Source organism: Mastacembelus armatus, chromosome 22 (assembly GCF_900324485.2).
Source record: "Mastacembelus armatus chromosome 22, fMasArm1.2, whole genome shotgun sequence".
NCBI classification, from domain to species: Eukaryota; Metazoa; Chordata; class Actinopteri; order Synbranchiformes; family Mastacembelidae; genus Mastacembelus; species Mastacembelus armatus.
The window spans coordinates 2,294,740-2,317,171 of NC_046654.1; the positions used below are offsets into that span (position 1 = coordinate 2,294,740).

The 22,432-nt window shown below is 41.3% G+C and overlaps 3 protein-coding genes across 4 annotated transcripts in view; all 3 read left to right on the top strand.

Annotated features, from left to right (window-relative positions):
- Positions 1 to 11,258, top strand: part of slc4a11 (solute carrier family 4 member 11) — a 62,511-nt gene extending 51,253 nt beyond the window's left edge. For both annotated transcript variants that reach the window (XM_026304744.1, XM_026304753.2), the window contains exons 14-20: positions 1,096 to 1,324; positions 1,688 to 1,794; positions 3,767 to 3,932; positions 5,371 to 5,544; positions 6,615 to 6,810; positions 7,945 to 8,114; positions 9,125 to 11,258. In XM_026304744.1, coding sequence (XP_026160529.1) covers positions 1,096 to 1,324; positions 1,688 to 1,794; positions 3,767 to 3,932; positions 5,371 to 5,544; positions 6,615 to 6,810; positions 7,945 to 8,114; positions 9,125 to 9,191 — 1,109 coding nt within the window. In that variant the 3' untranslated portion in view covers positions 9,192 to 11,258. The remainder of the gene's footprint in view (positions 1 to 1,095; positions 1,325 to 1,687; positions 1,795 to 3,766; positions 3,933 to 5,370; positions 5,545 to 6,614; positions 6,811 to 7,944; positions 8,115 to 9,124) is intronic.
- A 1,744-nt stretch (positions 11,259 to 13,002) lies between these two features.
- rpia (ribose 5-phosphate isomerase A (ribose 5-phosphate epimerase)) lies at positions 13,003 to 16,281 on the top strand. The gene is made up of 9 exons (XM_026308696.1): positions 13,003 to 13,297; positions 13,744 to 13,804; positions 13,949 to 14,004; positions 14,217 to 14,276; positions 14,418 to 14,482; positions 14,581 to 14,649; positions 15,190 to 15,331; positions 15,712 to 15,811; positions 15,953 to 16,281. Exons 1-9 carry the CDS (start codon positions 13,112 to 13,114, stop codon positions 16,048 to 16,050), a joined length of 837 nt encoding a protein of 278 aa, XP_026164481.1. The 5' UTR covers positions 13,003 to 13,111; the 3' UTR covers positions 16,051 to 16,281.
- A 3,310-nt stretch (positions 16,282 to 19,591) lies between these two features.
- Positions 19,592 to 22,432, top strand: part of eif2ak3 (eukaryotic translation initiation factor 2-alpha kinase 3) — a 28,712-nt gene continuing 25,871 nt past the window's right edge. Inside the window, exon 1 of the mRNA XM_026306402.2 lies at positions 19,592 to 20,114. Coding sequence (XP_026162187.1) covers positions 19,807 to 20,114 — 308 coding nt within the window. The 5' untranslated portion in view covers positions 19,592 to 19,806. The remainder of the gene's footprint in view (positions 20,115 to 22,432) is intronic.

Genomic DNA, 22,432 nt, shown 5'->3' on the forward strand with positions numbered 1-22,432 from the left:
CGAGGGCCATGTGCCATTACCATAACATTAACCTGTGCTGCTCTGTTGACACTTTTCATCCAAAATATTTTCCAGTAACAAGAATGAAAACATTTTTGGGGTCTTGTATCCAGTCTCCTCTACGACTTTGTCTTCCCAGTAACTTCCTCCAGGTTGGATGAACAGGTCTGCATGCAGGTGATGACTTTCTACTTATTAGCGCTCCTGCAGACCAGGCTGTCCTCCTCCTTATTTAAAATAGTCGGGAAAGCATTGCTCTACTGGTTTTAGCACCCCAGCCTTCAGCATAGAGCTCGTTAACAGGACCAGACACACGTTAACACTAATGAGTCTAACGCTGGTCCAGCCCAGAGATAAAACCATACAGCACATGCTGTTTAACTGTTCTGATCCAGTTGCTGCCTGTTATGGTTATTTTAAACAGGTTCGATATTTATGACAGAACCGGGATCACAGTAGCAGCATCACACACGTGAGCCGAAGTAAAATAAGGCTGTGTGCCTTGAGTGGCTCTTTTAGAGTTGATCTGCTTGATGAGGTTTTTAGTGCAGAGCCAGAGCTCAGCTGAGTTTTCTTTCTCTCCTCCAGCTCCACATGCAGAGTTTACGGTCCTTGTCGCCCGTGTCTCCTCATCCAACATTTTACCTAAATTTAGCACTTTTCCTCAGGTTTCTGTGCTGGCTGCAGCATAAGCAACACAAATGTACTTAGGCACAGTGGTGCTTTTAGCTGAAAGTATGCTAACATGCTCACAGGGACAGTTTTAACATGCTGACGTTACGGTCTCATGTTTAAAACCTGCTGATTAGTGCCGAGCTCAAGGATGTAAGAGTTAGGGGATAACTTCAGTTATTATAAATCATCCTGAAGACCAACATGAATAACCCAGTCACATGACTAATCCAGACCTTTAACAGACTCAAATGTCTAACTCGGGGTAGGGCTAGAGGAAGAATTCACAAAATGACTTCACCACCACCATCAGCAGCGTTTGAGATACGTTAGGTCAAGTGAAAGACTAACCCACCAGTCCCAGGGTCACGCCATGTATGGTTGTTTTCCCTGCTGTAACTGAATGCGGTGGTTGTGATTCAGTCTTTCACAGATACTACCAGTCCCCGACGCTGGCTAACAGGAGCATGGAGGACTTCCCTCAGGGTGGAGACCTGCTGGGAGGAAACAGGAGTGAAGCGGCGGCTGGGCTGGCACTCAATGCCCTCCCTGAATCCTTCATCCAGTGCACTCGGGAGAGGCCTGTCCTCTGCCTCCTGCTAATGCTCGGGACGTTGTGGATGGGCTACACTCTCTACCAGTTCAAAAGGAGGTATGTGTAGATAAATCACTGGGGATGTTTGGATGGGAGCACCACCGGCAAGAATGAATACTGCTGAGTGGGACCGGATCGCTAGGAGTGTCGGGGCTTGCAGGAACTTTCCAGACGGGCTCTTACAAAGCTCTCTTTTCAGTCGAAGCTTCTGTTCCAGCCTGTGATTTAATAAGCTTTAATATTCTACTTCTGATTGCTCCCAGTAATCAAATCAGCCTCAAAGCCGGATTCAATTGTGTAAGCAAAAGGCGAACGAAGGTACTTAAACAGTGTCAGTATTGCAGCCATTGTCCTTGTCTTGTCCACAGTAATTGTGTTCCTTTATTATTTGTCTCTCCTTGCTCACTCTCTCTCTTTCAGTCCGTTCCTGCACGCCAAAGTGAGGGAGGTGCTGTCGGACTGCGCCCTGCCGATCTCGGTGCTCCTGTTCTCCTTCATCGGCTCCTACGTTTTCAGTGACATTGAGCGTTAGTATCATGTGCCGCTTCGCTGAACAGTTAGTGCTGCAGAAAGCATTTACATTTTTCCATGCTAAATAAAAATGATGCATCCAACGAGCGCAGAGCGTATCTACTGGCCTGCAACAACTCGTTTCACCATAGCTGCAATTAAACTTTTGGATCGAAGAGTCATAATTCAATTATGAGCTCAAATGAAGTGGCCACAGTGGTCATTTTTAATGAGCACTGAGCAAAATGATTCCAACCAGAGCTGTTACTGGTAAACTCGTCCGTGCATTGAGCTTTTTTTGAGAATTGAAACATTACTAAATTATAAACATAATTGATATTTAGCTGTTGATATTTTACAGAATTTCTAAGACACTGTAGTATAAAGCACAAATACCTAAAATATTAACATTTATAGTGTTTTATTTTTATAGATGACTTTCTGAAACAAACCCGTTAGCTCTGGACGTTGTTGCTGTGAAGAAGCCAGTCATAGGCAAAAATCACAGCTGTATTGGATTCACAACTTTTCATTATTGCAATTTGGAACAAAGCTCCTTCCCCCATGCACAAACACAGTCGCACAGCAATGGCAGCAGAGACGCCGTGCGAAGCATCCACTCCGATCGGAAGCAATTAGGGTTCATTGTCTCGCTAAGACAGGTGTCGCTGGGAACAGAACAAAGCGATCAGTGCATGATCTGCTCTAAACATCCTGAGCCACAGTTCATTTAGAAGAGAACCAGAACCCCAAACTGAATTGTTCCCCATATTTCCTAACCAGCATTACTTTTAGCTCACTGTTTGTATTGCACACATCTTTATCCACCTGTATTAAAAACCATAGGTTTATTTAGCTATATAATGTATAGATATAATATCTATATATAATATATAATATCTATATCTATATATCTATAAATATGCAGTACAGTTCAACAACACTATCTAAAACAGTTTCAGCACAAACTGAACATGATGACCTTCATCGAGGATCATTTATTGAGGACTGTTGGATTGGCTGCAGGAGTTTTAGCAGGTGTACCTAATAAACACCTTTTCAAACACCTTTTTTATTGAACGACGAGGTCACGAGCAGTTGTGCTGCTGATTTGGCAAATAGAGGGAAAATGAATTGCTCTCAGACATCTGCGTATGTGTTAATGTTTATTTGAAATGACATAAGGTGGGTTTTTTTTTGTAAAAACACACATTTATGTGTTTTCTTTGGAAACATTCACTTTGGCTCTTTTGCTTTAAATTAAAAAAAAGCTAAGTTAATCTGAATGAAGTAATTGTAAAGAAGCTGTGAGTGCAGGGTTGTTTCAGAGTATATTTACATTTAAAGGATTTAGACTCTGGTTCAAAAATGCTAAAGGGCTCAGACTCACAGCGTGTTTATGTCGTAGACAATCTGCCTAATGGTCAATCCTCCTTTATTTGCTGCCTTTATTGTCTTTTTATGTTCCTTAATCAAGGCACGGGCCAAAATACGTTGGAGGTTTTCAGTTTTTATCCTCCATTGTTTAGCATCATTTTGAGTCTCCATTCATTGTTGCCAAGGAAGCAGCTGTTCACCAGGGGTCGACACAGATACACAGAGATGAGCGGCAAACCCTCAAATGAATTTAAATTTAAGTGCCTGGCCAATTTTCTGTCCTTTTACCTCCAGAGACAATAAGTCATAGGATAATAGACCCATTATTGTATTGTCAGTTCTTCCTAAATTTAACCCACTGCACTTAATTCTGCAGCATTTGAGGGAATACGGTCCTAAATGAGAGATCCAGCCACTAGGAGAAAATTATTATTTGTAGTGATTTTAGAGCAGCTCACTCTTTACAGCATCACCAGTATCACCAGTCCAGTTGTTTTTCTTTACCCATTACAGTGGAGTAATGTTTATTCTTGATATTACAGTGATATAATCTAAGTTTATGTTAAAATAACCTCATGGTGACAGGTTTTCTTCTTCCTCTTTTTTAAACAGTTCCCGTCTTTAAAGTTCATAACCGGCCCATCTTCAACGTGGCTCACCTCGAGCGGCTGTCGCTCATGAACATCTTCAGTGCGATGGGCCTCGGCTTCCTCCTGGCCATCCTCATCTTCATCGACCAGAATATTGTTGTTTCGCTGACCAACGCACCAGAGAACAGGTACACCTCTGATACAGACACCTGAAGAATTTTACTCGACTCGCCCATTTCACCATCTGTGCTGGAGATGTAGAATAGTGAGTGTGCAACTTGGTTATAATGTCTGATTTAAACTTTTCCTGTGACCCTTCAAAAAGCCACCAAGAAGCTTTAGGGGTCAGCTGACTCTACTTTAGGGTCAGCTGTTAGGGAGCGCAGAGGAACTGAGCCAGAAACTTGACATCTGAGTCAAATCGTCACAGTCTCTCTGCAGACGCCTCAGAGCCAAAACACGATGTTTGAGCTTCTACGTTCGTTGGCTGGGACTGGACTGGATCTAAATGTCTGTTCTAATCGAGGATTGTGATTTCTTTAATAATATTTTCATAGATAGATAAATTGCACTGTCGTGATGATATTTACTCAACACACACAAGTCAAACTGACGTAAGTCAGATTCATACACCCCCGTTAGCTGATATTAATTAACCCTCATGTGATACTAATAATAGGACAGAAGCTGTAAAAGCTTTTTTCTCTTTCTGTTCCTGCTCTGTTGTTTTGATTATTTTATCTGGGGCTTTATTTTTTTATTGCTTGACTTTTGGATTTGTTTTCATCATTTGTCCTGCACTAAGATGTTTTTGTTTTGGATCTGCACAGTTTATTTATTTAGAAGCTCTGTCATCATTATTTGATTAAATATGGACTAACAAGCTTTTAACCAGAATATTTCTTGCAAAATTATCTGCGTTCTGGTTGAAATTGAATAAAATAAAATAAAGACCTATTAACTGATAAATCCTGCTTTTAGACTTAATGCAGGATGCACAGAGCAACTGCTCCCCTCACACGACTTATTTACAGTTTTAGGATGAACCACCACCAAAAAAACACACTTACATTCCCCCCTACACACTCACACAATCTCACACACACACACACACACACACACACACACATGCACGCTGCCCTCCTGCAGAGTCGCCTGAAGAAACAGGCAAGCTGCACAGCAGGGATCCTCCACTAACATGAGCAGGAACATTTTCTGTGGCATCGTAAAGGTTGCAGTCTTTCTTTAACAATGAAGTTGCAGTGATGTCGCACTCAGCTTTTAATGTCATTATCAGTAAAATGTTGATAAATGCTTTGATTTGCATAATAATATGTGAGAGTGGACTACGTGCATTTTGAATGTACTTACATGTTGAAAGAGATTTTAGTAAAACAGATGAAAGTTTATCCAGGTTGTGTTAAAGGGCGTCACTAACCTGAGGAGAACGATGGCCTTTGTGTTTGGGTGTGTGGTTTGACTCCTCACGTGTGTGAACGTCTAAATATTTTATGCAAATCAGCTTTTTTGCATCATCTGTGGATGTAAATGAACTTGTGTATGTGTGTGTTTTGTTGTGCAGTAGGTTGTTGACTGTGCTGCACTGTGTGCTGTGTTGCTCCTCAGATTGCTGAAGGGCACGGCGTATCACTGGGACCTGATGCTCTCTGGGCTCATTAACATACTGATGTCGGTGCTGGGGTTGCCCTGGATGCACGCCGCCTTCCCCCACTCCACCCTCCATGTGCGGCAGCTGGCCTTCGTGGAGCAGCGCGTAGAGAGGGGGCATCTCTATGAGACGTGAGTTACCCACCCTCTCACCGCCAGCGTTAATCAGACGCTCAATTAAAGGTTGTTTTCAGAGCGTGTAGCGACTGTGATTTTGTGTTGCAGGCTACTGTATCCTGTTCTTCTCTGATTGCTTGATTACCATGTCATTAACCATTTTCTCCCCAAGGGGAATAGGTGAGGGAGTGTTTAAGAGATGAGAGGATTAAGTTCATCATTCTGGCTGCTCAGACATGTTCGAGGTTATAGTTGGCTTATATATAGTGTCATAGATGGGGCAGAGGGACAGGATATACAGGATATATTTAATTACAGACTAGAAAATATGCAGTTTAGGGTTTGTATTTATACAGCGCCGTTTGTGAGCAGCATCATGGTGCTGCACAATAAAAAAATTTTAAAAAATGGACATAAATAAAAATAAAAATCAGATGAGAGTAAGTCTAAAGAGGATAAACTGAGCTTCATCATAGCTCAACACACACACACACACACACAGCAAACAGGCTGGTTGTCAGATGATGCTAAAGCAGACATATGGGCCCTAAATAAGGTGCACATTTAATCATGTATACAAGAATTACATACAGATGGGTGTCTTGGTGATGTGTCTGGCCACCACATGCCACCTGAACAGTTTCAGTCTGCTTTGGGACCGGTTCTGCAAGTCTCAAACCAGAGCCCGCAGCCCTTCTCACCGTAGGGTCGTGCATTCAGGTGTCTCCTTGGCCACCTGTCTCTTCATGGAGCACGAGCAGCTCGTAACACTCCAATCAGAATACGACGAGTGAAGGAGCTTTTTCTTGCAGTAAGATCAAGGCCCATATTGAAATCTTTCCCCTGCATGTTTGTTAAGGTTAAACAAGGGATAAGGCCTCTGGGTGATATGGAGAAATCAGGATATACAGTAATATTGTTGTCCTCACAGCAGTCAGTCCTTTAAACTCACAATTTTTTGAAATGCAAAATGTGCACAGACACTGATAAGAAAATCCCAGAAAATACATCTGTTGCATTGTATCAACTAATTGTGTGCTTTCCAATAATCATTTATTTGTGTGTGTGTGTGTGTGTCTCCTCAGTATTGTCCAGGTGAAGGAGACCCGGCTGACGTCTCTGGCTGCCAACATCTTCATTGGTGTGTCAGTGATGCTGCTGCCCTTACCGCTGCAGTGGATCCCTAAGCCGGTCCTGTACGGGCTTTTCCTCTACATCGCCCTCACCTCCATCGATGGAAACCAGATGTGCGACCGCATGGCCCTCCTCCTGAAGGAGCAGGTGAGAAAGTGTGTGTGCTGTAAGAGGATGAGTGTGACCATCTGTGGACTGCTGATCAAACAGTTGACTGGAAGCCCAGTGCTTGACGACCAGAGGACGGGTCTAGTAGTATTTGCATGTATCATTTTTTGAATTAAGGCATTTTTATTATAGTGAAACACACGAGGATATTTTCTGCTACGCATCTTCAGTTTGATTAAATGCTGAAATTAAATATTTGAAAAATGCTTGCAAATGCAAGAAGCAAATCTAGAAGAATTTCTTTCTTTCATCTTTCTTGTGTGTCTGTCTGATTTAACCTTCCTACTGTCTCGATAAGAACAGCCATAGCTCCCTTACATGTATTTGGTAACTTCACACAGTGGCGCCCCCAAATGGCAATGAGAGGTAACTGTTAAAAAATGTGAAGTGCTCCTTTCCTTACTGTTACTTCAGTTGGATGCTTGAGCTTTACTGTGCAGATTGGTTGATGCTCACCTTCAGTCTCAGCATCATTTGGGCCATTCTGCGGTTTGTAATAAGGAGTAGATGTAATTAAAAGACTTTTTTTTTAAGAGGTCATTGAACTATTTGGTGGAAAAACCACAGCAGACACAAATTGTTATTCCAAACATGTGTGTCTCAGAAACCCTGTAATAGGATGTCCCAATCTGATGGTGAAAAACAAAAAACATCCATTTTTTCCAGGGTGGCATTTCACTTTTATTTCATTTTTTAATTGTTACTAGACAAAATTCAACATGAGCAGTTAAAGCACATCTTTATAACATGTTAGAATTTATTTAATTAAGTGTCACAGATAAGTCCCATTTCCAAAATGACTGCAGAAAGATTGTTTTGAGTGTTCTTGGCAACCTGCTGCTGAAAAGGTTCATAGACTGGAAACAAACTCACTTACTACAGCTGTAAAATAATATCAGTGTAACATCTCTCCTGTGTCCAACTTCACACTTAAATAAGCTTATTTCACTTTGTAAGACAGTATCCAGTAAAAACTAACTGTTGTTAATGATTAAAACTCGTCCACTTCCCTTAGTCGTTTCTCTACAGCTGCATTAGACCTGAGGGCAGCAAAGAAAGAACCTCAGGCAGAGACTGTATTTTAATCTGTCCTGATCCTCTAACCTCCCGCAGACGTCTTACCCACCTACCCACTACATCCGCAAAGTGCCCCAGAGGAAGATCCACTACTTCACCTTCCTGCAGATGATGCAGCTGCTGGTGTTGTGTGCGTTTGGCATGTACCCGATGCCGTACATGAAGATGATCTTCCCTCTTGTCATGATCCTGCTAATCCCAATTAGGTATGTCTGCAGCTGGTTTGTCCCAGAACATGATTTCCTGAAGTGATTTAAACCAGCATGACTTTCAGCGGTGCACAGATATTAGAAATGAAATATGAAAATATGTTTTAGCCACAGTAAAATCTGCGTTGATATCAAGGCAATAAAGCACAAATTTCCAAAATGAGTATTTTTTTTGGGGGAGAAAACAGGCAGTTGTAGTTGTTTTAATTGCATTTTTAATTTACATGATGAGATCTGATGTGTGTCATCTGTACACACTTGGCAGCTCAATTGAGATACAACCGGTCGGTGCTGCAGTTCATCTGTTCAGTCTGACTAAACATAATGTTTGAAGACAGTGGCTGCAGTGCAAACAGCAGATGGCTGCATTATGTATGGTTTTTGTAAATTCACAGAGTAATTCACCACATGCTCCTTGACTTTCTTTGGTACGCACCAAACAAGTGGAACATCCTCAATAAATAATGACGGTTTGCACTTGTTGCTGTTAAAAATGTAAAGAACCTTGATAAACTTTATTTAAACATTTATAAAGTTTTTTTCAAAGTTTAAGCGGTGATATGTTTTGGGTGCGTTTAGTTTGATTTTTGTTGAACTGTGCTGTGTTATACTAACAGGGGCTTCTATTGTTTTATCCACCCTGTTTACATCTGTATTGCCAAATAACAGAAAGACCTGAGTGCGTCCCCTGTGTCGTGCTGTGTCGACCTCTCTGAGGCTGAACACCTTCCCTTTCAGGAAGGATTTATAGCACGACTGTTGCATTAGACTGCAGTTGTTTTAGCTTGACCCACACTCCTCTGTGCATGCTTGCACATACTCGTACATTAGCCACCACTGTATTGTTGATTTGCTCTCTTTTTCACTGGTCCTAAGAAGGAAGTGATAAATCTCGTCTGATAAGATCTGACATTTTGACGTCTTGGTCTTGTTTCTCTGGTGTTTTCCTTCTCCTTTCTGTCCTAACACGAAACAACTGGAATAACCTCTGTCTGCTCTGTGTTTAGGAAGAACCTGCTTCCTCGTATCATTGAGGCCAAATACTTGGACATAATGGATGCCCAACACATGTAGCTACAGATGGAGACTGGTTCTGGATCCACAGAGAAACATCTGCTATTGAGAAAAAAAAAAATACAAGAAACGAAACGAGGATTTGAAAAAACATATTTTTCAACGCAAAACTGTATGGAAGCAAAAAGGAGAAATACCGACTGTTTTGATTTTTGTATCCGAGAAGAACATTCTTACAGGTGAAGCACTGAAAACGTGGGAACTCGCGTGATGAAGAGAGATGGGAGCCATGGGAAATGTTTTCCGAATATGGAAAACAGCATCTCTCTCGGGAAAAGTTGAGAATTGTCCAGAACTCCCTGTTTCACTTCCATCCGACCCCGTTAGATCCTTCAGTCCCTCCATGTCTGGCTCTCACTCCTTTACTTTGTATGACAACACTTTACAATATCCTTCCTGCAGTGTCTGAATCAGTGTTTTAACCCGTGGGTAAGTGGTTAAAGTGCTCACTAACACTGTGTAAGTAATAAAAATGCTGCCAGCGCACATTGTATTTTTGGAAAGGTGCAATGACACATTTCAAGTATGAATCTTGTTTTGTTTGTTTTGTTTTGTTTTTGAGGGTGAGGGGGCATTTGCACACTCATATGAGCACTTATGCAGTGTTGGTAAGTACTTAATAATTTTTCCATCCGTGAAATTACTGGGAAGAACACTGCATTTAGGTCACTGTAAGGTCAGCCCTAACCTTTTGTATTTTTGTCATTGTGCAGTGTTTCAACCTTCACATTCCTGCGCCTCTTTTTTTCTATGGAGGACACTTGTACCCAACTTATTTAGTTTCTAAATCATTCCAACAAATGCAAGTGCGTGCATGCGTGTGTGAGTGAGTGCGTGCACGTGTGAGTGACTGTGTGCACGTGTGTGTGTGTGTGTGTGTGTGTGTGTGTGTGTGTGTGCGTGCGTGCGTGTTTGTGTGGACACAGTACAAATCTGTCCTTCATCCAGCTTCCTGCCAGCTCTCTAGAAAAACCTCCTTAAGGTGGAATTTAAGTGCTCAACTGAATAAAAAACACATTCCACGGTTATATGTTATGTGAAATTAAAAAGAACCACAGCACAAACCAAAACATATAGTGAAATCTTTATCAAATGATCAAATTATAAATTTCTTAGAAAATATTATTGCAATATAGAGTAAAAGAATCTAGGTTAAATTGAAGTAGAATATTTATTTATCATAATGATAGTTTATCTTTTAAATACAAAATTATAATTTTGTGTGTTTACCCCAAACTGGAAAGTAACTTGTAATTCTCTGTTTGCTCCTTTACTTTTCACCATTACTTGTTACAGTTCTGGTGCGATGCTAGTAAAGAGGAGAATTGCAGAAAGATAAAGATTAAAAAAAACAAAAAAACAAAACACTGGTGGGCTTCAAAAAGTGGCAGCAAATTTTAATTTATTTTTTCTTTCTGTGAACAAGTGTTCAAAGATGAGTTTTAGAATAATCTGGTCTTGTTTTCTACTTAGATGTTATGATTAGATCAATGCTTGCAAACGTTGTCATGTAATAATACAGACGTCTGGAGAGATTATCTTGTTATCTACAGTACAAAAAGAAAAAAAAAGAAAATTCCTAAGCGCTGGTTTGCTTAAAGCATGTCTCATCTGGGTTTTTGATACGATGTGATGCCAATAGACGTATCCTACACAAGAAAAAGTAGCAAGACAAACAGTAAACTTCTCAATAAAGTGAATGCAATGCTCAATATTCAGCAATACTGTATAAACAGAACTTCACTGGGGGAGATGTGGGTACCAAGCAAAGGTTGACCCAGCAGTGAAGCAACGACAGGCCTGCTGTGTTTTTAAGGCAGCAACTTTTCAGTCCATCCTCATGGTACACAAACTGCTCTGTGCTGATTCAATTATTGCACGATTCAAGGAGAAAAAAAAAGGTTTGCCTGTCAATGAGGCATTCACACGGCCGGATTTTATTACGGCTATTTGCTTTCCCAATATCCAAATGGCAGCTCCCTCATGCAGTTCTGTTCAACTTTGTCTTACTGATATGAGAAAGACGTCCAACTTAAGCAGATGTCTCGTGCTGAGATAGAAAGTAGTGAGAAAAGCTACGAAGCATTTGCATAATCCTTGGACTAAGCCTTAAGGCAGCACTGGTGAGAGAAGAGAGAGATTGTAAGGTGTGAAGAGTAATATGTACAGTTTGCAATGCAAAGTTTAGTTTTTATCAATTGTCCATTATAATCCATGGCAAAGTATTAGTTTCTAACTTTGGACCGCGTGCAGATTTAAACATTCTTCTTATGTGACAGTATTGTTGTTGTTCCTCGATATCTTCTCTGTACTGATGACTTTGGAATAGCAGCAAACTTCTCAGAGGACATAACATTGGATTCAGAGTGAAAGACACATTTCTCTGTTTGTGAAACCCTGAGTCCCCTCCTCATAATTATATTTGTTTGAGATTGTGTACTGTGGTGTTTCTTTTTTGTTTGTTTTGTTTTTCTTTTCTTTTCATATTCCTACTTTTTCTAATCATGAATGTAAGATGTGTGGATTTTTATATAGCATACTAATTTAGGTGTCAAACAGAATATGTAATTTTGTCAAAAAGATCAGCTATATTTGTAAGCTGTAAAATGTAAAGAAGAAAAAAAAGGTTATAAAACAGAATGTGTTGGTTTACTATAGTATATATATATATATATATATATACTGGACACTGAAAAAGAGACTATCTCTAGCTGTTTGCCAAATAAAAAGTAGTAGTGATGTAAATATTCTTGACTGCTTGTGGTCATTGAGGTGTTTTACTGAAAATATAAAGATCATTTCCCATCTCGGAAGAAATCCTGAAGTACTGCTGTGTAGTAAGAAGATTTATTTTAACGTAAACTATTAAAAGTTAAATCAGCCCTTTTCCCATGCTGCCCAGATTAAAGTTTGAAATGTGTATTTATGGTCTTTTAAGGAGGATTAGTTGTAATGCACCACCACCTTCAGGACATAATTTGCCCTCGGTTAACATTGTTTCATTATAAGGTTTCACAAAACGTCAATATGTGATGTGCCAAATGCTCATTACAGTGCAAGTCAAATTTTATTTTAAAGTGAAGTAGCGGGTATCAAAATCTTTGGCTGCAGACGAGATGCTGGACAGCCTACTCTGGCAGGGAACAGGAAATACTAGCGAGAAGCTGTTAACCTTGGCAGGTTTATGGTTATGTTAATGATCGGGGTTATGGCTATTGTTTGGGGTTTGGAGTTTTGGGTAACATCCAAATAATAACCCTGCTTCTGGCTGATTTTCGCTAAATCTTGGTCACAGTCTGTCACTTTTTCTGCAGCCATGTCCCTCCCACATCACATACTGAAGGTCAGATTTATTCTTTTCATCAGATTATCATATCACCCCTAAAAATTATTTTATTTTGTATTTAACAGGCTAAAAATTGAATGTTTTTCAAGACAATAATTGTCATTTTGCCTCAAAAGCTGAAATAACAGCTGCACATAGAATGAATCCATAAGGGGCTGATATTGTAATAAAACTTACTGAGCAGATTTCCATGCTGCTCAGGAAAAACACTGGCCAAAATGTCAAGTTTTCTCATATTGTCACAAAGTGACGTCGCTCAGCTGATTCATGCTCCCGAGCGGATGAACCCTTTACTGATCATAAACCTCATGTGTTTGTCTCTGGTGCCACCCACAGGACAAACTGGACTTTAACCAGTGGGGTCTGTGCAGATCGTTGTATCTGATGCTTTTTAAGTCTGTGGTATTTTCTAATATGCTGAAACAAACAGGTGAGTCTTTCTGATACAGGTGTTTGTGTCGGTGTCGCTGCTGTGCTGCACATGCGCAGAGAAGGACAGGGCAGATGATCTGCTGTCATCAACTTTCTGACGTCCTGGTGCTCAGGGGGAAGCCCGTCTGCTGTGGGCTGGGTCATGAGAGTCCAGGGGTCGGTCTCTTTTAGTAACCTGGTAGCTGGGTTTGTGTACTCGGCAGCCCGGAGGCAGGCGGCGATTCCCCGCAGCCACAGACACGTGTGTCCGCTGAGCCAGAGTGCGGCTAACATGGCAGAGGAGGCGAAGAAACTGGCAGCTTACGCCGCTGTGGATAACCACGTCCAGGTATCGTGGACTCCCCGGTGCTGACCCGGTTCTACATCAGCTCGGTTCAAACACATGAGCTTCACGTTGTAGCTACATGCTCTGCGGCTAGCACAGTTAGCCAGTACCTGCACACAGACGGTAGGGCGTTAGCCTAGCCTAGCCTAGCCTAGCTTAGCCTAGCCTAGCTTAGCCTAGTTTAGTTTAGTAAACTACTTTGATTAGACGTTTAGCCTCCCACACACAGCATGTGGGCAGTGTCATCTGTAAACCCAGTCCACTGTCTATATGAGAGAACCACAATATTTCACGCAGCTCAATGCAAAACAACCAAAGATCGTTCATGTGTTAGTTTTCCTGAGGTGGACAGTGGGTCTCCATGCCCGGCACCGTTCATTGTCTTGTGTTGGTGGCAGTTTTCCAACGTGGCTCGGTTCCATGAGGTTCTTTTCTGTCTTTTCTTGCAGAACAACCAGGTAGTTGGAGTGGGCAGCGGGTCAACAATAGTCTACGCTGTGGACAGATTAGGTGAGTGGTTTAACATGTAACGACTGATGGAAGCTGCTTGTCTCTTTGTGTTTTTAGATTTGTTGGTACAGACGGTCTTTATTTTCCATAAATGCACCCAGGAACTTTCTGCTCTTCATGTTTGTTTGTGTGTGTCTGTTCCAGCGGAGAGAGTGCGTCAGGAGAAACTCAACATCGTGTGTGTGCCCACTTCCTTCCAGGTTAGTTTTTTCCTTCCAGTTCATTTTTCCACCCAGCTCATTATGTTTTTTTCAATCTGACACCATAGTGACTTTGAAACGCCCCGACCGTTTTCTCTTTCTTTTGGATTAAACAAGTAACTGACACATTTAGTCTGAGTCTGTTGTTGGAGACCAAGTATTAAGAATAAAGGAAATGGTATTCTTCCTTCTCCTCGTCTCGTTTCCCACAGGCTCGGCAGCTGATTCTGAAACATGGGCTCACGCTGTCAGATCTGGACAGACACCCAGAGGTGCAGTACGATGAGCTTGTAACTGATGAAACTGAAGGCGTGACTGGTGGAGCTGACTGTTATTTCTAAAGGGTTCAGTCTTAGTTTGATCTGTGCTTTGTCCTCTGCTTCTGTATTGAGTTGTTGTCTTTGCGTCCTCAGCTGGATGTGGCGATTGACGGAGCAGATGAAGTGGATGCAGACCTGACATTGATCAAAGGTGGAGGGTGAGTGGCTTAAATACGGACACCTTCAGCTGGGCATCGTCTGCCGTCTGTCTCACACTGTGTCTCTGTGTCTCACACTGTGTCTCTCTGTCTCACAGTGGCTGCCTAACTCAGGAGAAAATTGTAGCTGGCTGTGCTAAACATTTTGTTGTCATTGCCGACTACAGGTGTGTATTTATTCATTTACCTTGAGAAGAAAATGACTTGAGAAAGAAAATGTTTGAAACGCATCTATTTTGTGGTTTTCAGATGTTTTTAAAGTGAACCTGTATTACATGGATGAGAGGCTGCTATATTCTTCTTTGTAGGTGCTACAAGAGGAGAAACTGCATCTTTGTGTTGGACTGTGTTAGCAAGTCCTTGACAGAGCAGACCTGAATTTTGTGTTTGTGTTGTAGTTTGGGAACCAGCTTTAGCAGCTTGACCTGAAAGTTCTTAAAGGATTCAAAGTTTTCATGTGTCCAAAGCTTGTTGGCTGAGCAGCTACAGAGAATGGTCTGGACTTTAAGTGAATTGTTGGATGTTGTTTCTCTGGTTTCACACAGATGGAAACCACACACATTCAACATTTAGTTAGTAATTGTCCTGCTGTATAAATCATTCTTAGAAGATCTTTCCTGAGGTTAATTACCTAAATATAGCCTCTTGCTACATATGTGGGTCTGCTGTACAATACAGGTTTGGTTCTTACTGTTTCCTTCTCCCAGGAAAAACTCCAAGGCTCTCGGCCAGCAGTGGAAGAAGGGAATCCCCATTGAGGTGATCCCCATGGCGTATGTTCCCGTCTCCAGGATGATAGCCAGACGCTTCGGAGGGGAGGCAAACTTACGGATGGCTGTCAGTAAAGCTGTAAGTGGGAACTGGCTTGACTCCAGCTTCTGTATCCAAAGCTGCTCTTGTTTTCTTCTTTTTACTCACATATTTATTTTGTGTTTCTCTTCAGTATGTTTGTGAATTTGTTAGATCTCAAGGACACATGATGTGTTTTGGTGTGAAAGTAAACAGAACGTTTGGTTATTTTCAAGAGAACTCCACAGGGAACCTTTAAGGAAAGGCTTGTGAGACAAAAGTGTAACTGACCTCTGTCACAACCACAGTTTTAGTTGTGTCCATGTGATGCTAATTGTTATCTGCTGGCTGCACTGTGGCTGCCAGGTTGGCATTTAAAGGAACCCGTTAATGATTTTGAAAAGCGACTGAGGTGTGAATTGGGTCTGTCTGGCTCTTAGGGTCCTGTGGTGACTGACAACAGCAACTTCATCCTGGACTGGAAGTTTGAGCACGCTCAGAACTGGAAGGAAGTCAACACATCCATCAAGATGATTCCAGGTGAGGAGCTGACACACATCTCTTGGTTTCAGAAGGAAAGTTGTTTTGGGTTCAGGTGAAGGTTTATGTTGTGCAGCCTACTCCAAATAGGAAGCAGTGACACAAGCTACTGTAGCAGTAATGTAATGTCCGTGTTCTCAGGTGTGGTGGAGACGGGGCTTTTTGTTGGAATGGCAGAACGAGCTTACTTCGGGATGGAGGATGGAAGCGTGCAAGTACAGGATCCTCCAGTAAACTGAGGAGTTCGCCATAATCACAGTCCTCCTTCCTGTCAGATGACCTCACTTCACCCACAAGTGCCGTGTTGATGATTTACAGCCGGTCTCGGACTGAAACTGCATCTCCTGCAGGACTGGACAGACCTGTCGCAGGGAAATTTTCACACGTCTCAAAATCAAATTCAAATTCAGGATCCTCTGGTTTTTTTCTCATCCTGCAGGTGGTGCTTCTGATTCTCTCGAGTTTTAAAGTGCCTGGTGAGCAAAACTAAGTGCATCTAATATACTGTTTTGTTTGTTTTTTTCAGTTTGTATGTTGCTCAGTTTGGCTGCGCGGTCACATGTTTTTATAATTAGCAGTTTTGACTGCAGAGCTGTGGTGAATCACTGCAGTGCTGCTGAATGAAACTAAGTCGAGACCTTGAGATTATATTTTCAATCCTATTAAAAATAATGCTATTATAGAAGGTGCGTTTAAAAATCTCAATTATACGTCAGTCTGCTGTACTAACTGCCAGACTGCAGCAAATAACTAAAGTTCACAAGCCTCTAATGAAAAGGTCGAGACTTTGTCAGCAGTGAGAAAACTGATATTCCTTAAAGTATTTTAAATTAGATAACATAAGTGGGAGTGATATGAATTAGGTACTCCAACTTAGACTTTTTTCAAGAAATTAATTTCTCAAATTAATATGCTAATTTAAACAGCATGAATCTACAAAAATTAATGAGATCGTTAATAATTTAGGGAGACCCTGTGGTGTAGGCATGGAGCCTTCATTATTTGGTTATTGTGTTCCTAAGGACACGTGACATCGTGACCACATGAAGTCCCACACATACCTCGTAGCACAGAGGTGTTCCCCTGGCTCCCATTACTGTGGCATCAATGTGTGATCATATATATATATATATATATATATATATATATATATATATATATATATATATGCATGTTCAATGCTTGAGCTATTCAGCTGCGTTTTCCATCAAGGTGACATATTCCATTCTAGGGATTAACCTTTCTGAGGTGGATTTTAACCTGTGAGAGTCACTGTTTTCAGGCTAGAGATGAAGACAAGAGTTTGGGAAATCCTTCTGGTTTCCTCTCAGCTTTAGCAGCTGTTTCTGTGAAGTTACAGCAGACGTGAAGTCCACATCCTCAAAGACCAAACCACTTCATGGATGTACTTCCACTGTGTTGGTTCCTTTTTTTTTTGTGCCTGTAAGTCACTTGCATGACAATTTCTTTTACCTTACACAAGCTGTCTGCTTACACAAAGTGTTGTGCCATAAAGTAGATTTAAAGTACATCAAGAGAAAGACCTAGAATGTTTTAACATGTGATGAGGGGCAGTTGTTCCCATTGAATGGTTGACTGACGTGGCTCCAAATCTAAGCCTTTTTAATGCAGATGTAGCAAAATCCATAGATCAGTTGGTCATATTGCTGGAACAGCTGTCCATTCATTGCTAAATGGTGGGGAAGGCTGCACTGTTGAGCTTTAATGATGACATTTCAATATAAAAATATCTCAAAAGTGAAGTAAAGAGAAAAGCTGAATCCCTAAAAGTTGTTTTAATTCATGTTCAGTGTTTAGACCCCAGGTATTTACTTGTTTGGTTGGTTTGTTTTACAAGGTGCTATCATTGTTTTTCTAATTATATCCAGATTTTTAATGTCTAGAAGAAAAAAAAAAAAACAGTTCTGCTTTGAGCATGGAGATGTCTACAATAACTGTGCAGCAAGTTTTACTCACAGAATGTGTCTCAAGTCTATTGCACAGTGCTCTTGTTGAATTGTTTAAGAATAATTTGGTTACTTCCCAGAGCACTACTACACCTCTCCACTCAAAAAGCAATCAAAAGCCTTTTATTCCTTTTCTCAAGGATTCAAATAGTCACGTCTTTCTTCACACCAAGGACGAGTCATGTTAGAGTCAGAGCAACTGAAGGTTCGTCTTAATTTTTCACTCTGCTTTTCACTCACAAGGCCTTACACACTGTTTTTTTTATTCTGATTGTTTTGTATTTACAGTTCTGTGAGACTCCGGTGAACATTAAGGCTGAGAGTTGAATGCAGTAAAGCAAATAGCTTGTCTTCAAGCTGCTGACACTCATAATGTTCTGGTGTAATTCCACTCATAAATCAAATGAGGCTGAGCAGCCTCAGCAGCCTGTAGACAAAGTAAAAGATAACTGAACTGCCGGTATGTGGTGTACACCATGTTGGATATATTTACACCAGCATTTATTTTGTTCCTTTACCAGTTATGACTGTGATTATGATTTTGCTGTGAAGGTACTATATTCTGTGTTAACTAATACAGGACCAAAGTTAAACTCTGCCTCCTTGTCTTATTTCTGGTGAAGTTTTTATGTATTTATTTATTTTTTTGGACAAAAATGCTGATCATCTGCTGGCTCTATGATAGTTAACTGAATATCTCAGGATGTTGATTTGTTTGTCTGACAAAACTAGTGATTGTTTAAGCCATTATGGGCTCTTGGAAATTGGGATATTTTGCTATTTTCTCTTAATTAAAGGACCAATTCATTAATCAACAAAATAACTATATTTATTAATAAAAATAATTGTTAGCTGCATGGCTTACTATTAATAAAACAACATTTTCATAATTTGGATTAAAAAAAAAATCTTGTTTATGTATAAGTAAGTTTTCATGTCATGGGAAAAGGATTTGTTTTGTAAAGCTTCATGGTGCCGTTCTCCTCTATGGCCACTTGGGGGGGCTGTAAATGCAAGTAGTTCGATTTTGCTGCAAGGTGTAACTCACTCCAAACTCTTGGTTCTCAAAATAAATGCAAACAAAATATGTCTTTACACGTGTAATGCTACAAATGTTTAACGGAATAAAATAGTGTCATGCATGGTAATAAACACAGTAATGGGATTTTAACGCTTTGGGGCTGACATGCACTTTGACAACTTTTGTATTTAAAAAAAAAAAACCCAAAAGAAAAGTGGTTTTATGTCATTTCCCTCCATGTTTGTGTATCTGAAAGTGAAAATAGATATCAGGTGATCAAGAACTGTAACTGTCATCTGCAGCCACGTTGGTGTTTTCATGTCGACTGACTTGACAACTACGCGTGATTGACAACTGTGCTGTCCAATCTAGTGCTTACATTTAACCAGTTTTGGCGAAAATCCACCAATAGCGTTGCTGTTTGTCGGAATTAGCTCTCCTATTGGACGGACGACGACACATCCCACCAATCGCGGATCCTCCACTGGAATGGCCATCGGGGACGTTTTTTGCGTCACCTTTTGCTCTCGTTCGGTGGCAATGGCCAGTGCGCCTGCGTGGATTTGACAGACAGTGATTGGACCAATCAAGAGCACCGCTTGGGGCGGAAACATTTTTGAGTCCTCCTTTTTGAGTGACAGATTTCTCGTCCAATCACATTCTGCTTAGTATGCGAGTGCGGATGATTGACATCGAATTGCCCAATGAGAACTGGCTATATGATTTTTTCAACAAACGTACGTATTTGACTATCCAATCCTAGTGTAGAAACAAGGCGGGACTTCTCGTTACCAAGGCAAGTCTGAGTCAAGTATAAAGGGAATAACATGGTGTCCCAGTGGCTGTTTATGTTTACTTAACCGATTTGTAAGGGCGTTTTGCTAGACACGGCGGAGTTTTATTTGTAGTAACTGTTTTTTTTTTTCACTTTCAGTTTTTTATGTTAAGATTTACAAGGCCATAGTGGCATGTAAATCCCATGTTTCACTAATGTGCCAGCCTTACAAATGGAAAGGGGGCTTCACTTTGGAAACGTGAGCATTTCCCTGGTGCTCCTGCTGTTGCTGAAAGCGCTCATCGGATTCGGGACTTCGCAAGCTCAGGGCTCCGCCATCGGAAAGGGGCCACAGTCCACCACCCGGGGTACAGGCTCGACCTCGGAGGAAGATGGTGTAGGGGTCATGGAGCGGGGCTTGGAGAACGTAGGCGCCCCGGTCATTGGCGCTGACGTTACCGTGGAGGACGACGAGAACGGCTCGACCGGGGAGGCGGATGAATCCTACGGAGAAAGTAACGGAAACGTCCGAGCGACAAGGTAATGTTTCCTAAAACAAACAAAAAAAACGTGGTCAAGTGTCAGCAACAGTCAGCTAGGCACCCATTATCGGACACGTTAAGTTTCCCATGCTTAACGATGCTCAATGACAAATATGTAATTAAACTATATTAAACTACTATAACTTTATTAAATGTTGCGTTCGCTGACTGTTTAGCTAGCTTGCTAACACACTGTCGTGTCCGATAATGGGTGCAGAGTTTTGGTTAAAGTTTTAAAGAGAAAGAAAATTTAGGGAAAGCACACGAGATATCCAACTGTAGATGACTAGAGTTGGATATTTTTTTGGATAGTATTTGCAGTTATTTTGCATGTCAGTTATTGTATAACGATAAAAGTGAAGTGTTTTGTGGAAAAGTCCCGTGACCTGGCGTGTTAAGGCAAAACGCATCACAGCTCATCGAGCAGAAAGTTTTCCTGGGCTCGGTCAGCAGCTGTTGACGGCTGTTTCCACCCTAAAGCTCGGGGTATTTCCATGCACTGACACGTCTTGGTTGTTGTTTGGCTTCGTTATAAGTTGTATTTAAACCAGATGTCAGCTCACTGGAAATGCGGCAACGTTTTAATCCTGTTCTTTCTCATTCATTTCTGCACCGAGCTCGCCGGTCTTGTAAAATCCACAGAGCCGAGTTGTTGTTGTTGAGTTCCCGACATGATGTTTGCTGCTAAAATGCTGCTTCCTACTCGTTATCACACTAAAATCACAGCGCATGAAACACCATCCTCTCTCATGATCCCCAGTTGAGCTCCTCCTGTCAGCACATAGGCTGCTAATGAGCCCAGAAAAGCTGAAATAAAGTGAAGCCTGTTCATGTAATTAACAACAGGTAAAGGGGGTGTTGTAGTACAAATGTATGACTAAGTGGCTCTGCTGCACAAGGATGGAGATTTCACATGTTGTCCTGCTGCCTCAGTGCAGAATTTTGTTCAGTGGGATTATTTTGCTCAAGATAAACCTTATTCTACCAATGCTGGAATTTGTCATTTGGAGAAACTAAAAGCAGTTGTTGTAAATGAAGTAAAAAAATGTTTAGTGGGTGCTCTACTTCCTTTAAATCAAGCATGACCAGCTCTGTTTACGTTTTATGGCATTTTATTATGGGTTGACACTCGCAGGATCCTGTCGGTTGAAAAGTTATTACAGGTTTGCTGGACCCTGTTAGGCGGTTCTGCTGCTGCCCGAAGTGAGATGCAGTCCTTGGCGCAGTGGGTAGGGCATTGATTTTGTCTTCCTTGGTAAACAGTAGGTTTGACGCCCACCTTAGATGTTCGGCGCAGTGTGTTCTTCATGATGTTCCTTCTCTCTGCCATGTTAGACCGTTACACATAGTTTGACTGTGATGCAGCTTCTTGAGTCTGTGTTATTTCAGTGTCTTTCGGTGTTGAGGCTCATCAGGTCCTGCACCACATCTAAATAAATGTGCAGGTTTCTGAATGTGCTGTCTGCTTTTCAAGAGGGACTTGGATTGAAGTCAGTCATAAAATTGAAAAAGGTTTGAAGGTTTTCGGTGCCAGTTTTACTTAACACTACAGCCTGGAGTTACTGTATTTACTTGGAAGTAAAACTGCAGTGTGTTTCCCAGTTGCTGTCAACCTTTTTAATCTTGAGGCTCACTTTAAAGCTTTCTGACAACCTCCAAACCACCATATTAGTTCTTGTTATATGGCATGCAATACAAACCCAGCTTTGTCACAACAGGGAGCTACCGAGCACACTGTGCAGTCCACCCATGAAGCTCATGTTGAGAGGAATAGTTGTGATTAGCTGTCATATATGGTGTTTAGTAGAAGACAGAGAAAAATAAGTTCGTAACTAAAATCTTTGTGTATACCACCACACAGACACACACACAGACACACACACAGACACAGACATAAACATAATCTAATCTCACCCATAAAAAGGACATAAACTTATCAGGATGAAAGTGGTGATGAAATAACCTGCGCACTGAGCAAATAGAGAAGGACTTCATGTAAGATAAGGATCCTGACTGATACCTGCAGTACAGGATCAAAAGTAATTAGCCGAACAGTTTGCTCTGATAGAAGCGGACTCTTCCCCGCTGGGCTCCTCAGCTGCTGCAGGAAAACTGAGCGCTGGTAACACCCTGTCACTGCTCACTGTCTTCGTCTAGTCCTGTACAGTGTAACTACCTGTCTGTCACTTTCGTTTGGTCTCTGCGGTTGTTTTTCCTCTTCTTTCCCACTTTGTCACCATCTACTGTTTTCTTTTTCTTTCTGTCATGATCTTTTTTTACATATTCTCTGCGTGTCTGGCACCACTCACCTTTTGG